This window comes from Mytilus californianus, unplaced genomic scaffold (assembly GCF_021869535.1).
Source record: "Mytilus californianus isolate M0D057914Y unplaced genomic scaffold, xbMytCali1.0.p SCAF_6, whole genome shotgun sequence".
NCBI classification, from domain to species: domain Eukaryota; kingdom Metazoa; phylum Mollusca; class Bivalvia; order Mytilida; family Mytilidae; genus Mytilus; species Mytilus californianus.
The window spans coordinates 40,149,762-40,165,259 of NW_026262712.1; the positions used below are offsets into that span (position 1 = coordinate 40,149,762).

Consider the following 15,498-nt stretch of genomic DNA (forward strand, 5'->3'; position numbering starts at 1 on the left):
TTAAATAATATTTATTTAATACCAAGTCGGACTACTGTACACAAATTGTCATTTGACTTTCAAAACAATCATCAACAAGTACATTGGATTAATATTTTCGATCAATAACTTTGTGCATAACCTCAACATTTAATTACGGTAGACATTGTTTAAGTTGATTGGTTAATATGTCTTTGTGAATATTGCATTATTATTGGCTTTCATGGTTGTCAAAGTGTTTTATATCACTGGATGTAAGCTCCTTTTGGAGGTTTCGGTACCTCTTCAGGGTCAAGGCCGTTTTGCTTTATCTCGATGGCAATTTCAAATAAATAATCATAACACTCGCACCTGAAATTAATAAAAATATAAACATAAATTTATTAAAGAGAAACGCAAAAGGACATGCTTGAATTGTTGTACATTTGTCATTTTGGGGCCTTTTATAGCTGACTATGCGGTATGGGCTGTGCTCATTGTTGAAGGCCGTACGGTAACCAATAGTTGTTTATTTCTGTGTCATTTTGGTCTCTTATGGAGAGTTGTCGCATCGGCAATCATACCACATCTTCTTTTTATATGTATTATTTTCTGAAAAAAAAAGAAAGGAAACAAAGACAATTTTTTTTTTCAAAAAGGCTGGATTAAGGTTATATAATGGTAACCATTTTGTAACAAGTGTCTTGTTATTTTTGATATTGTCATGATTATGCAACAAAAAACAACCTTCATATTTTAATGTATTGTTGTAATAAACTTATTCTGGAATATTCGGACGGACAATTTCATACAGCAATACGTCTGGTCTAAAAGAGTCTTATATAACAAAATATAGACTAGTCAGAAAAAATGGCAACTAGTCCGAACTTTTCATTACAAAACTTGGAAACTAATTAGTTTTGATATTTTATATAAGTTTTTCTCAGGTTCCTGACGGTTGCATGTTTTGTCCATGATTATTATATATTGAGTAGTTTTTTTCGATGCAAAAAAAAATAAAATTGTAACAGTCCATACATATTATAACATCTGCCATAAAATATAGAATGGCACAGACTTATATTTGCATGTGTGTATGTATGTATCTGAGAAAGGTAAAACAACAGGTTAGCCTCACAAGTTGCAGACAGGTATATAAAGTCTACATTACACAATTATTCGGGTATTACACAAGAAACGTATGCCAAACCAAATTATCAATACTTGTTATAATCATCCCGTGTACAAGGTTATTTCCAGAGTTTCAAAGTAATCTATTAAATAATATGTTTTGATTGGCCCTAATATGCTTAAATCAGCATGACTAATATGGAATTGAAAAGATCAAGTCATATTAACCATACGTTTAATACGGACCAGCTGTATCTACTTCCTGTCATACGGACTGGCCATACGGACCAGCTGTATCTACTTCCTGTCATACGGACTGGCCATACGGACCAGCTGTATCTACTTCCTGTCATACGGACTGGCCAAACGGACCAACCAAATGGAACAGCTGTATCTACTTCCTATCATACGGACTGGCCATACGGATCAGCTGTGTCTACTTCTTGTCATACGGACTGTCCATACGGACTGGCCATACGGATCAGTCATATGGACTGTTTTGATTATTTGATAAAAGTGTTACTAACTTGCTGATTCTGTATTTTCCTTGTATTGATTCTCGGTCAGCTGTATTGACCCTTAGCCCTACGGCCCTCGGGACTAATACAGCAGACCTTGAATCAATACATGGGCAAATACAGAATCAGCAAGTTAGTAACACTATAAAACGAAATATTTTGCCCCGGGAAATTCTACCGAATCACAATACTGGATAAATATTTATATATTTCAGCTTCTTAATGTTTTAACATATATATATCAATTGTAAAATACATCGATTTTTTAATTTTCTGCTTGTAAAATTTGTCTTTTGATAAAAAAAAATTAAGCCGAAACTCAATGCAAATGATTTTGATTTTTTTTTCTTTTCTTCTGGTAATTTTATTTGACAAAGTTTTTATCGAATTTTTGACCTAGTGCAGAGAGATAAAGAGCACATAATTAAATGTAAGAACTTATCGACCCTTTACCAGCCGATCTGAACCGACAGAGTTATCGACCCTGATTGTGACTTGTATAGTTGCGTATAGTGAGTTTTACTGATCTGATATTCTATTTAATTTAACGGATTCGTACGGCGCCAAAATAGTATATGTTTTTTCTTTGCTTATTGGTTGCTGTCTTTGTTTGTATGTATCAAAATTTATTACGAAGCCTAATCGAAGCCCTTTTCAAAACATACATAGTCTTGGCTTTCTCCCATGTTGGTCCCCAAACATAAACTCCATAACGACGAACAAGTACAGCACAGGATTCTGGATAATATTCCATTGCCAAGGCCATTCTTTTCTGTAAAATATGAAAAGCTAAAAATGTGCAAATTAATTTTTTTAGTGAAATTACGTCAATCTATACGTGTCTACATGCACTCTAAAGGTACAGCTTTCAAATTGGTTGCCTTTTATGGTAGACTCACGTTAGCATGCTCGAATGGAGGGTGTCGTAGATTAGATACTCAATCGGGTCAATTCATCAATTTGAAATTAGGTAGTTGCTTCTCCTCCACTATCACGCGGTATTAAGCTGAAATAGTAAAGACTTATAGGCTTGAAGACAAAATATAGAACACGTTAGAATGACAGAAAGGAGAAGAAAGTAGACAATACCTTGTGAACTAGCTAGCACATTAAAAATATGACTCATCGTGTTGGTTTGGTATAATGTAGGAATCGTTATTTTATCAAACCATCACATTATCGTTATGAAATGCATATGATATTTGCCGCTGGACGTTTAAACCAATCCCTTCATTATTCATTTCTATAGACAGAACGAGATTTAATTTTACTGTAGATATTTGTTGGAAATTTTAAATTGAAAGTGAAAATATTGAACTAAACATAGAATGATCTAATCTATCAGTTCAGGATTTAAAAAGAAAAACATTCGTCATGTTGTGTCACTTCACCCGGGTTAGCTTCGTTTCTGGTTTTATCGATTCCATGCATTTTTTTTTTTTACTTGGTTTGTTAATTATATGTTTGAATTGGACTTCAGAGGTTTGAAAATCGGTTTACAATTAATTTACCTTTAGATCTTTTTCTTCTGGTGTATTTTCAACAATAGGCACGATCAATTCATCATCATATTTGTAGTTACCGCCTGAAAACAAATCAAATTAAACGAAAATTAAAACACTATAACAACGTAACAACAACAAAATGAGAACAAGCTTGACTTTAGGATAAATATTTATGTGAACTGTTTACTTATATGTTAGCAAAGCACAAGGTCGTGCGTTTCTCGGACTATTTATGACGTGTTTAACTGAATCCGTTGGTTGTGTAATGATTGATACTTTAGTCTGAGAGTACATGATTTATTTATTAGATGTAATTGGCTTTGAACTAGCAATCTCTAACTGCGAGTACTCTTATTCCGATGCTTTGTTTCTATTGTTTTTATGTTGTTTGTTTTGTGCCTCGTACCGATCTTTTGAGTTAAGCCAATTTCCACTGATTTTTATAGTTTGTTCTAATGTTGTTCTGTTACACCACTGTCCCAGGTTAGGGGAGGGTTGAGCGCCCAGAAACATTTTAACCCTGCCACTGGCCTGTCCCGATTTCAGTGATTGTCGTTGGTTCATGTCTGTCATATTTGTTTTTCGTGAATTGTTTTGTTATAAGTTAGGCCGTTGGTTTTCTCGTTTGAATAGGTTAACACTTTTCGTGTCGGGCCCTTTTATAGTCGACTAACGGAATGGCTTTTTTCTCATTATTGAAGGCCGTACGGTTGACTATGATTGCTTATTACTCCTCATTTGACCTCTTTTGGATAGTTGTCTCATTTGAAATAATACCACATCTCCTTATCTTTATATTGACGCATTACAATGTAAAATATTAATTAAGTCAGGTAAGGGAGCTACCATTTGATTTTTATGGGGGCTAGGATGAAACATTTTGTCCTGCATTTTTTTTTTAGTTGTAATCTCTGTCCTGCCTTTCTATTTTTCACTCTATTCTGTCCTGCCTTTTTTATTAGTTTATCCTGACTTTTGTTACATAAATTGTTATCCTGCCTTTTTGTTTTGCCAAGTTGCTCATCCTGCAGTTTTTTTCACTCAAAACTCCTGTCCTGCCTTTTTTTTTAAATTTGATCCTAGCCCTTCCCCCACCCCCAATAAAAATCAAATGGTAGCTCCCTAAATGTATAATTGACTTGCATTTATGATTGATTGACGTTTGTTTGTTCGTCATCACGCGACAAATTTTGATGATACCGAAGACGAAAACCAATTGTACAATTAAGGAACGTTGTAGCACGAGTCCGTAAGATAGATGATATCTAATTTAAGTGCGTACTTTCGGTTACAGACAATAACCTTGTTGTATTAATCACAAACCTGAGTTATGCTTCTGTATTCCTTTGATCATTTCTTGATGAGTTATTCTAAATTCTGTCCCAGGATACAAAAGTGTTGCCATGACAGCATGCTTTGAATGCGTATGTATTACAGCACCGGCTTCTTTATAAAAAAAACATTATTCTGCCGTTAAAAAAATGATCAACAGCATTTTTTTTTTATAGCTTTTGCATTTGCATGTAATAATTGTACCTTATAGTTATGTTAAATTTTATGTATGTTCTCTTTATAATAGCTATGTAAAAAATGTAACTAGTTTTATGAGAAATAAACTCATTCCTTCGTAGCTGCTATAATGGATGAAATTTCACTTAAATATTTCAACTTCAGGACACTGCTTACCTCTCATGGTAAAGGCATTCATGAACAATGGAGTACATTGACTTTTTCGTAATTTTTTGGACGGTGGCGGATGGCTGATACCTTCGCCATGTATTGTCTGAACAAATAAATCTTCCGGCTGAAAAGAAAATTAATTGAACCAAATAAGACAATATTGCAATACATAAAATGTAACAGTACAATTGGATCAACAGCTCTGGAATAGGAATTTTATAAAATCACCGAAATAAGTTCTAGGAGTTTTGTAAAATCCTTAATAAAAAGTTTAAAGTTAATATAATTCGAACGTTGATTTTTAATGTAAAAGAGCCTAACTGATGGGATTTATGGTTTTACCATATTTTGCAAACATCTATCAAACTTCGATTTTAAAAGGGGCTTGACACGATCTTAAACTTTACATGTTAATGTATAAACTTGCATCGAAGACCTTAATAAACACCGCGAAATAGTTTGTATTTGAAAGAGAATGCAGACCCTATAAACTTCTTAAAGAGTCTTTGTTTTTGTTATGAATGATCATCTTTATATAATTAGGAGGGGTTACACAATTTATTTTCCTAAATGTTTCAAACTTGCGGTGGCGCCATCTTTAAGCATATAATTATAAGTGGTAATTATATGGCCAGAAATATGACATACTGATGCTGCATACTCAAAGTACCGATACCAAGCTTTAAATTTTATAGTGTGGATTGAAAACGTTTTAAAAAATGTGTAAGTTTAACAATAACTTTAAGGGAAATAAGCTTTGCGTGGCTTTCTTATCGTTCCCTTAAGTTTTACGACATATCTAATGAAGCAGGGTCTTTCTATATTAAATAGTTTAGAAAGTTCCTGAATGAAGCGATCCTTTTTTGCCGTTTATGTTGTACTGTTACACAAATTTCCAAGGTAAGGAGGCGGGTTAGAGGCTCACAAACATGTTAAACCCGTCACATTCTGTATGTGCTGTCCCAAGTCAGGATTCTGTTGTTCGTTGGTGGTCGTTGTTTGTTGTCTGTCGTAATTGTTTTTATTTGTAGTGTATAATTGTTTTGTCACAAATCAGGTCGTTGGTTTTCTCGTTAGACATCCACATGTTCCGGATCTTTATAGATTATGCTGAACACACGTGCACACGTTGAAATGTCTCGCCTTCTTTTTTTATAATCAAAATTGAAGTATAATAATGCGGTTATAAGGTCAAAATTAAGGTGAATTAAACAGCTAAGCCATTTTGACAGTTCCTGGAGTTTATGATTTGGTAAAAAAAAAATCAGAAATTCGCCAATATCAGACCAAAGGTGACACCACTGGCATCATGATCGGTAACTTATCTTTCTTCCTTTGTTTGTATATATATCTGACTGTTAGAAGTATTACCAGTTAAGTCAATTTGTTCTCAGTTGTAGAATAGGTTACCCTTTTGTTTGGAAAAAATACCCAAATTAAAATGGAAGTAACAGCTACATATATTCGTCTGTCGCTATGTAAGCAGTAGTCTGTAAAATATATAAAAAAAATCTTTACCCAAGCCTTTACTAATAACAATTAGATACATTATATAAATTAATGTGTTCTGTTTATATGCTCTGTGGTGTTAAAATGTTTTAAAAAAAATGTTCGAGTTATCCCTCTTTGTACATAACAGGTCAACTGACTTATGATTATATTGGTTTCCTGATGAATCATTCCCAATCAGAATGACAGTTGTGAGAATGGATGGATGAAAGTAGTATATCATATGTCTCTCTTTGTTATGATTTATATGCCTGTTTTAGAATTTGAATTATACTGTTTAAAAGTCTTTTCTCACGCTAAGAACCTTAGTCTGTATACTATTCTTTTCTAGAGTTTTTTTATCACAGATTCTATTAATGATTCCATTTTGGCCCCAATATTTTGTTCTAATGTAAACACATTTCTTCACAGGAAAAGGTGTGTTATTCTTTAATTTATTCTATTGTTTTTATTTGTTTTAAAAGTTTTAAGGATTATGGTAGATTTCGGCAAACATTGTAACAAGTTATTTTACAAATTCTTCCCACAAACAATTGGTGGCAATTAAGAATGCCATTCTGTATATTATGCTATGATACCCAATAAATTAATTGCATAAAACAGTGACTTGTGGGGTGCACATTTGCAGATAGATATAGCAAGGATTTGTATAGTAAAAGAACCTTCTTACTATACAAATCCTTGGATATGGCAAAATCATTGATATGGACAGACTAAGATAATGGTATGTATATCATATCAGTAGTTCATTAGGACTTCCCTTCATCTTGCTTCAAACTTGGTAGACAATAACATTTAAAAGTCCATTTCCCAATTAAAAATCTATTTCTGTGCAAAGAATATTATCTAGTGGGAGTTAAATTAATATAACAATTCAGTCAGGTCTGCATTCAGCTCAATGTAATTTTCCAGTTAAATAATCATGTCCAAATTTTTTTGGCAAATTTCAGACTACATTAACTTCAAAGTAATGAACTCATAATATGGTTTCTTCATCTCAACAGATAGACAAATGAGTTGATTCACCAAATCATATTTTTTTCAAGAGATTTGCAACCTTTTTAAACCATGTTTTAAGATTTTATATGTGGCACCACCCCTCGCCTATTGAAATTATGGTGAAAACTAAAAAATTTGGTAAATGAGGAATATTCTAACATAAGTATTTGTTGATGTAGGTGGCCACTGTTAATTTTTTTCAAAATGCGGTCATAAATTTTGCAAAATTATGCCAAAAATCAGTTTATAATGAACTTCCCTACATTATCGACATCACAACTACACCAGTTATGATGCAATCGATTAAAATCTTCTTTAACAGAAACAATTAGACTTTATAACATATGCCTTCATCAAATTATCATCACATTTAAAAATGTTCAGATTTTAGAGCAAAAATAAGGAGTTTTAATAAAAAAATAAATAATTTTAGACTGATACTGTGTAAATATTCACTGCAAAAAACTAAGTTAATCTATTAGTAAAATACTGAAAAAGCAAAAGATCCCTCTAACATGTTTGACTTTGCCATATTCTGTATGTATGCGCCCCAAGTCAGGAGCCTGTAATTCAGTGGTTGTCATTTGTTGATGTGTTACATATTTGTCTTTCATTCATTTTTTGTACATAAATTAGGCCATTAGTTTTCTTGTTTGAATTGTTTTACATTTGTCATTTTCAGGGCCTTTTATAGCTGACTATGCGGTATGGGCTTTGCTCATTGTTGAAGGCTGTACAGTGACCTATAACTGTTATTTTCTGTGTCCTTTGGTCTCTTGTGGAGAGTTGTCTCATTGGCAATCATACCACATCTTCTTTTTTTTACATGACTGAAGGTGCAGGGCTGAATAACCTCTTTGAAAATTGTAAATGCCAATACAACTGCATACCAAATACCATTGACTTCTCATATGTAAGTTCCCTTTAAACTGACAAACACAAACTTTAACATCTAAACAATGCAAAAGTTTCCAAGTCAATAAACTATGGGTGGCAGGGCCATATAAAAGGGAATGCTATTACAATTGCATACTAAATATCATTGACTTAGTGTTGTTGGTTACTGTAAAGTCAGAAATTATTGCGAGGTTTTTATTATTGCGAAAAAGTTGTTAGTCCAATAATTTAATCTCGCATTTTGAAATATTTTATATGAAATAAACAGGATTTTTCTCAAAATCGTAAAAATTGAAATCGCATTTAAGTCTAAACTGACAAAGTCTCAATAATAAATGCACAGAATAGTTTCTGAATTTACAGTAATCATAAACTGATCTAATCACAACTTCAAAATGTTAACTATGCAATTTAAAGGACTGAGGGGGCTGGGCCAAAAAAAGCCATGGAAATGAGATGGATCACCATGCAGACAATCACAAAACATGTAAATTCAGCTAAAGTTTCTAAGTCAATAGACCATGACTGAAGGGGCAGGGCCAAATAATCTTGATGAACTTGATATGTGCCAATGCTAATACAACTGCATATCAAATACCACTGACCTACCAATTGTGGTTCTCCTTGAATTGACTTATTAGCAAACTTATACATGTAATCTAAGCATAGATGTTTCATGTGTTGGCTCTCCAATAATTGGGAATCATTCATGTTTTTTTTTTTGACATATGGAATAATTCAGAATAGCATTTTATATAATACGTAAACTATTGTTGAAATCATACCACAAAAATAGTCTCAATTGTTGTGAAATGTTCCAAAGATACCGTCCTGAAATGAATTACCCTTTATATGTGGACTAACAAATTATTTGAGGTCTTCCATGTATTGATTTACCATATATAAGTTTACTTCCTAGCAAGGTTCTATGTGCGAAAACACTGCTTCTGCACTGCTTTTAGTTTGTTTTCATATATGTGACCTTGAACTTAAGACATCATATTTGATAGGATCTTTCTCATTAAATAACATATATCCAAATTTAGGTGAGGCCTTGGTGGCGTTGTTGTCGGAGTAGTTAAAACTACTGTATCACTAGCCTTTCAACACAGAGGTTGTAAGTTCGAACCCTGCATGTGGCAAGTGCACTTGACTCATCTTAATGGACTATAATTGTCAGTTTTCCTGTCGAAGGTTGTGGTTCTCTAACGTACTACCACTAGCCAATGAATCCAAATACAGATTAAATTGCAGCATAATTCCTTGAAGTTCCCCAAAAAACCTTTCACTTCCATTTTTGATATGTGGCTTTCGACATTTTAACCTCAAACTAGATCAACATACCCTTAATTAATATTCAGACTCCAGCCAACCAGTCTATAAAATAAGATGTGGTATGATTGCTGATGAGACAACTAGTCTATAGGTGCTCCAAAGTTCAAATGAGGCTAATTATAAGCAGCTAAATGTTGCTGTACAGCCTTCAACAATGAGCAAAATCAATACTGTATACCAGGAAGTTTTCTATATAATCCCTAGGACAAAACAAGGGGAGATGATTCAAACAAGAATTAGACTAATTTATAACCAAATAATTTATGAAAAACAAATATGACAGACAAGTACTTCTTCTAAATGGATTGTGTCCTTGGCATTGAAGCTGCAAATACCAGTTTTTATGTCTGACCTAGCCTCAAGGACATAGTCGGTCATCAAAATTGATGAATTATGCTAGGGTCAACATATTTGTAACAAACTCATACCTTTGAAGAGGAACTAAATAAGGACCTTTCAATTTTTCAACAAACAGAAACATTTCTATGTAATTGTTCTTTATTAAAAAGAGAGACAAACATATGGTAACATAGAAAAACATGCACCCTGCATTAAAAAACCCTATAGGGAAAAAGCATGGGTGCATTGTGTAATTGTAACAGATATTTCAAGAGTACAATTGTCATGAACAAACAGGGTTGTTAGTGGAAGAACTATATATTACATCGAGACTACCACATGTAAAATTGTCATGAACAAACAGGGTTATTATCAACAGTGTGAAAGTTCAATTAAATCAATTTCATGGACAGGGTTTTTCATTTTGTTAGATAAATCTTTGTAAAACAGGCAAAATTTCGTAGCATATAAAATGCAGATATATCTATAGAGGTAAATTTCTATTTTGTATTCGACAGAGCTGATGAAATACTAAACATTTTGAGTTTAATAAAACTTGATCAAAAACACCTTCAAATATTGGAGATTAATCTTGTTACACAGAAATTAGTATCTTAATAATTCTGTGACACTTAATTTAAATCAATCAATCAATCATTAATCCCAATAAGAAACCTTAACCTATAACTACTTATTAAAAGGGTGGGGGTGGGGGTGGGGTGGGGTGGGCGACGAAAGGAGGGGTGAATCAAACTTAAAATAAGGGTGTTGACCAAGCTGTCACCATTATTCTGTAGTCATTATATTTGGGACACGAAATTGGGCTTGGGGCAAATAATATCAGATGCATTTTTGTAGATGATGACTCGTAAATAAAATTTGAAATCCCCATGCCAAACCAAACCCCTTAATGCATTATCTAGACCTCTGTTTACAAGCTTTTTTTTTTACAGAGCTCTAAAGAATACTTTTATCTTACTTTATATACATCTGACATAACTTATCTAACTTACATTGATACATAAAAAAATGATAACTTATATATTCTTAATTGTTGACCTTCCGTGCAGTGACAGAATTTACAAGTATGAAGAGAAAAGCAGGGGTAATCCCTCCCCTTACGCCTCAATCTCAGCCTGCTAGTCTCTCCATTCACCAATAAATGTTAGTCAGGAAGGCGACTAAAGCAATTCTGTAAAAAATAACAAAACATTTTATACACAAAAAATATCAGATGCATAAATAAAAAAAAAAATATTTAACCCACATTTTATACCACCCAGTTATTATCTAGAACTCTATTCTTTTTTTTCTCTTCTTTTTTTTCTTTTTCTTTTTCTTTTTTTTTTTTAGAGCTCCAAATAACAACTCTCTTCAAATAGTATACATCTGATATGAACAACATTTGTACAAAACCTTTACCAAAGGAACTAACCAGTATGAAAAGATAAGCAGGGGTATTCCCTCCCCTTATACCCATTTCTCAGCCTGCCAGTCTTCCCATTCATCACAACTGGTGTTCCTGATAATTTACAGAACACTATAAAAAAGAGTGTTGTACATCTAGATTGGACATAGTGTGATGATAACTATAAAGATAATATACACTTGCAGTGCATCCTTAATTTTGTACTATGCTGAATACGTGTAGTTAATCTTCAACTAATCAATCAAATGTAAATAAATACAATTTGAAATTCATAGAATAGCTTCTGTTTTCCCTGTTTGTCCTTCATTCACACAAAAAGAATTTAATAATTTTAATGAAATAATGCAAAACTCTGTCTCAAATAAATGTTTAAACATTTTCCATCCTCATTCTAATGATAATACTTCTTTATAAATAGTAATCATAAATGTATTCAAGATTGCATAATGAAACTGTACAAAATACCACAAATTATTTATTTTGCATTTTTTTTGTCATTCCTCACAGATTTATTCTAATGTAACCAAAACATCTTCGAAAAAAGAGATTTAAACCAATGGCAGCTGCCTGATTGTTTTCACTGGTCACACTAAAGTCCTCTACTTTAACTACTTCATGTATTAACTATGACCATTTAAGGGAGAACTGTAGGCCTCTGAAATTCTAATGTAATCGACATGTCTGGTTAAAAAGACATAAATCTTTACAACTGACTCTCTCCTATCCTTCCTCTCTCTCTCTCTCTCTCTATTGAATTGTACAAGAATACTAATACACTATATTGTTTGTCAATAATTGTTTCCAAGTTCATCCACAAAGTCTCTTCTTCTGTATCAGTTGATTTGTAATTTCTCAAGCTCAGTTAATCTACAAAGAAACAACAAAATGTCAATTAAAACATGGCAATTAAATTGACAAAATAACATTTTTAATTCTTGATGTCAGAAGTGATTCATACCATATATACATATAGGATTGATTGATTGATTGTTGCATGCTTAATGTCCAGTGATCAATATATCATGCATATTTTGAACATGCTTAAGGTGGTATGGTTGTCTTTCGCCATCTTGGATTGTAAAAATCAGAGAATCTAAGGTCCAGATTTTCAATCAAGTTAGCAAAATTAGATGCAGAAATGTAGATAACTTATGTGAATTTGCATTTCAAAGAACAAATTTATAAGATTATAACTCATAAATATTAATATTTTTACAAGATTATTTCTGCTTGAATTTTAATAATTTCAAATTGGCATTTTAAGTGAAGTAACTCTGAAATAGTGCATTTTCTGAAGGAATCTACTTGGAATTTTGCTATTTTGAATTTTAGCCAGATGAAACGCACTGTGACCCTATCTTTTCTTTTGATATTTTCAAAGCATTTTCTAAAAGCTAACTTTTCGTATTCTATTTTACAATTCTATCATTTAGTTTAGATTCTAATCACATAATGATGTTTTTTCCTGTATAATCCATACACAATATGTCATTTTGTAACAACCTGTAGCTTGAACAAATGTGCTGTGACCATACGTTTTTATAATATTTTTGAACATATTTTGATATTTACTATGCTTTGGCAAAGTATGAACAAATTCTATCATTTTTAATTTAGACTCTCCCATACCACCTTAAAGGAAAGTTACCATGCCATTATAATTTTTGCATCACATTTATAAGCATTAAACATAACATATAACTGAGAAACAAGAGTATTTAATCTTGCTAGTATCAATGTTTCTTATCAAAATTTCAAACTTTCAAATATTTGGTCAAGACTGTGTGGCTCAGGGCTTTGCTCATTGTTGAAGGCTGTACGGTGACCTATAGTTGTTAATTTCTGTGTCATTTTGGTCTCTTGTGGAGAGTTGTCTCATTTGCAATCATACCACATCTTCTCTCTTTTTTTATATTAACAGTATTATGGATAAAAAAGGTATGATGATAATCAAGTTTCCATTATATAATTGCAGGAGCAATATTTCATAACCATTTTGTTTTTACTGTAAACTTACCTTGAAGTTGGTAATACAGTACTTCCAGGTCCTACTGTCCTAAGATCTTTAAATAGATCACATACAATTCTTATTTCCTGGATATCTGAAGAAGAAAAAATCATGTACAGTCATATCCTTAAGGATGTACTTAGGTGAGGTTTTGGAATTTGTGTTAAATGTTCGGACTCATTGGTGTTTTTCGATACGATACAAGGTAAAATATTTTGCCCCATAACACCCTTTTTTTTTTCATATAAGACTTATAATAGCTCATAAAAGGTCATTTAACAAAATTTAAGCAGATTCTTGATTTTTTTTCCTTTTGATTTGAGACCCAAATTATACCAATGCATTAATATAAGGTAAAAGTCTGAGCCAGCCTTTTCCTGCCATATTTTATAAATCAAATATCTCGAAAAGGAGCTGCATGACCTATCAATATTTTTAGTTTATTTTGATCCTTAACTAATACTCTTTCAGCTTAAAGTATCAATTTTAAATGCTTGATTTATTAATTTTTACCTTATATCACCCAAGTACATCCTTAAAAATGCTTATATGGAATTTTAATTATAAGTCAAAGTAGGACAATTTTCCACTTAGTACTTTACTGGGCTGTGCAAACTTAAAAGTACTGTTTCAGATTTTTATTTCTTTTAAGGTTATGCATGATTTTAATGTTACAAGTCAATTTTTGACTTGTAATGAGTAGTTTTTCACAACAGTCGCTACCAGTGGAGTCAGAGCTGCTTATCCTTTATTTTCTATTCAGAGCAAGTAAGTAGATATAAGAAGATGTGGTATGAGTGCCAATGAGACAACTCTCCATCCAAGTCAAAATTTATAAAAGTAAACCATTATAGGTCACAGTACGGTCTTCAACACGGAGCCTTGGCTCACACCGAACAGTAAGCTATAAAGGGCCCCAAAAAATAACTAGTGTAAAACCATTCAAATGGGAGTGTATATATCCATCATTGTAGTGGGGTTTGTATTACTAAATCTATTTTCTGGATGAATTTTTTTTTTATTGCTCCAATGCAAAAACTACCGGTGCAAAAAAATTTGGTTGTACACTTTATCAGAATATATTAATGAAGACCTTTGGCTTTATGCATTTATCTTGATAGCTTTTCTGAAAATACAGTGAATTAACACACCAAAAATAAAATAAGAGCTATAAGGTTATTTGCAACATGTAATCAGAGTAATGTTGCCATGTTTTTTTTTAGTATAATTACCTTGTCTTTTGTATGTAACAGCTTCAGACTCAGTTGTGATGTGCCTTTCTGTGAGATTTATCAGTTTATAGTCCACTAGTACTGTCCATCCACATGAATACTGGTCACATCAAAATAAATGTCAATAATTCACTTGCTGGTTCCAAGGCCGTTGTAAATAATTCACTTGCTGGTTTCAATTTTGAATTTTAAGTCTATTAACTTCAGTCAGTTCCATGTTTGAATATTTCATTGTCCACTTTTCTAACTGGTCGCATATATCATCATACAATAAGTCCATTAAGTCAAGACATTAAAAAACTGGTTATTATTAGAATATTTCATTATCACTATAGTTGGTACCTATTTGATTCCACACATCTTCTATCCTTGTGCCATTACTGGTATATTTTTTTTTTTTAAATTCAAAAGTGCCTATTTAATGTAATTTTTTCAGAAAATTTAGAAGCTTTTTCAATGATTATTTAAAAAAGTTTATTTACCAAATAATTTTATTTAAAGAAAGGATAATTTAAATCATAATTTGATGAAAATGTTAACTATCAGCTGTAGGGGAGCTTACAAAGTATACAAAGTATACACAAAATTCACATGAAAGAAAGATAGTTTTTGCAGCCTTGTGGCTCAATCTCTGGTGGATAGTTCTCATTGGCATTCTTACTAAATCTCATCGGCATTCTAACCACATCTCATTGCAATTCTAACCACATCTCATTGGCATTATTACCACATCTCATTAGTATTTTTAGCGCATCTCATTAGCATTATTACCACATCTCATTAGCTTTATTACCACATCTCATTAGCTTTATTACCACATCTCATTAGCTTTCTTAGCACATATCATTAGCTCTATTACCACATCTAATTTGCATTCTTAGAGCATCTCATTAGCTCCATTACCACATCTCATTTGCATTCTTAGCGCATCTCATCAGCTTTATAACCACATCTCATT

The 15,498-nt window shown here is 32.3% G+C and overlaps 1 protein-coding gene and 1 long non-coding RNA gene across 2 annotated transcripts; both read right to left on the bottom strand.

Annotated features, from left to right (window-relative positions):
- Positions 1–201: 201 nt before the first annotated feature.
- LOC127705640 (methylthioribulose-1-phosphate dehydratase-like) lies at positions 202–5,388 on the bottom strand. The gene is made up of 6 exons (XM_052209967.1): positions 5,374–5,388; positions 4,799–4,916; positions 4,436–4,558; positions 3,119–3,192; positions 2,273–2,379; positions 202–330 (listed from the first exon to the last, which is right to left on the bottom strand). The coding sequence occupies exons 1-6, from the start codon at positions 5,386–5,388 to the stop codon at positions 225–227; spliced, it is 543 nt and encodes a 180-aa protein (XP_052065927.1). The 3' UTR covers positions 202–224.
- Positions 5,389–11,061: 5,673 nt separating this feature from the next.
- On the bottom strand, positions 11,062–15,200 carry LOC127705585 (uncharacterized). Its single transcript, XR_007983915.1, has 3 exons — positions 14,541–15,200; positions 13,318–13,402; positions 11,062–12,167 (listed from the first exon to the last, which is right to left on the bottom strand). It is a non-coding gene; the product is annotated as an uncharacterized LOC127705585 (long non-coding RNA).
- Positions 15,201–15,498: the final 298 nt, after the last annotated feature.

Bases quoted from the DNA above. Each gene is read 5' to 3' on its own strand.
- LOC127705640 (XM_052209967.1), bottom strand. The intron at 2,380-3,118 runs GTAAATTAATTG...CATATTTTACAG, and splicing joins CAGAAGAAAAAGATCTAAAG to AAAAGAATGGCCTTGGCAAT. The intron at 331-2,272 runs GTATGTTTTGAA...TATTAATTTCAG, and splicing joins TGGGAGAAAGCCAAGACTAT to GTGCGAGTGTTATGATTATT.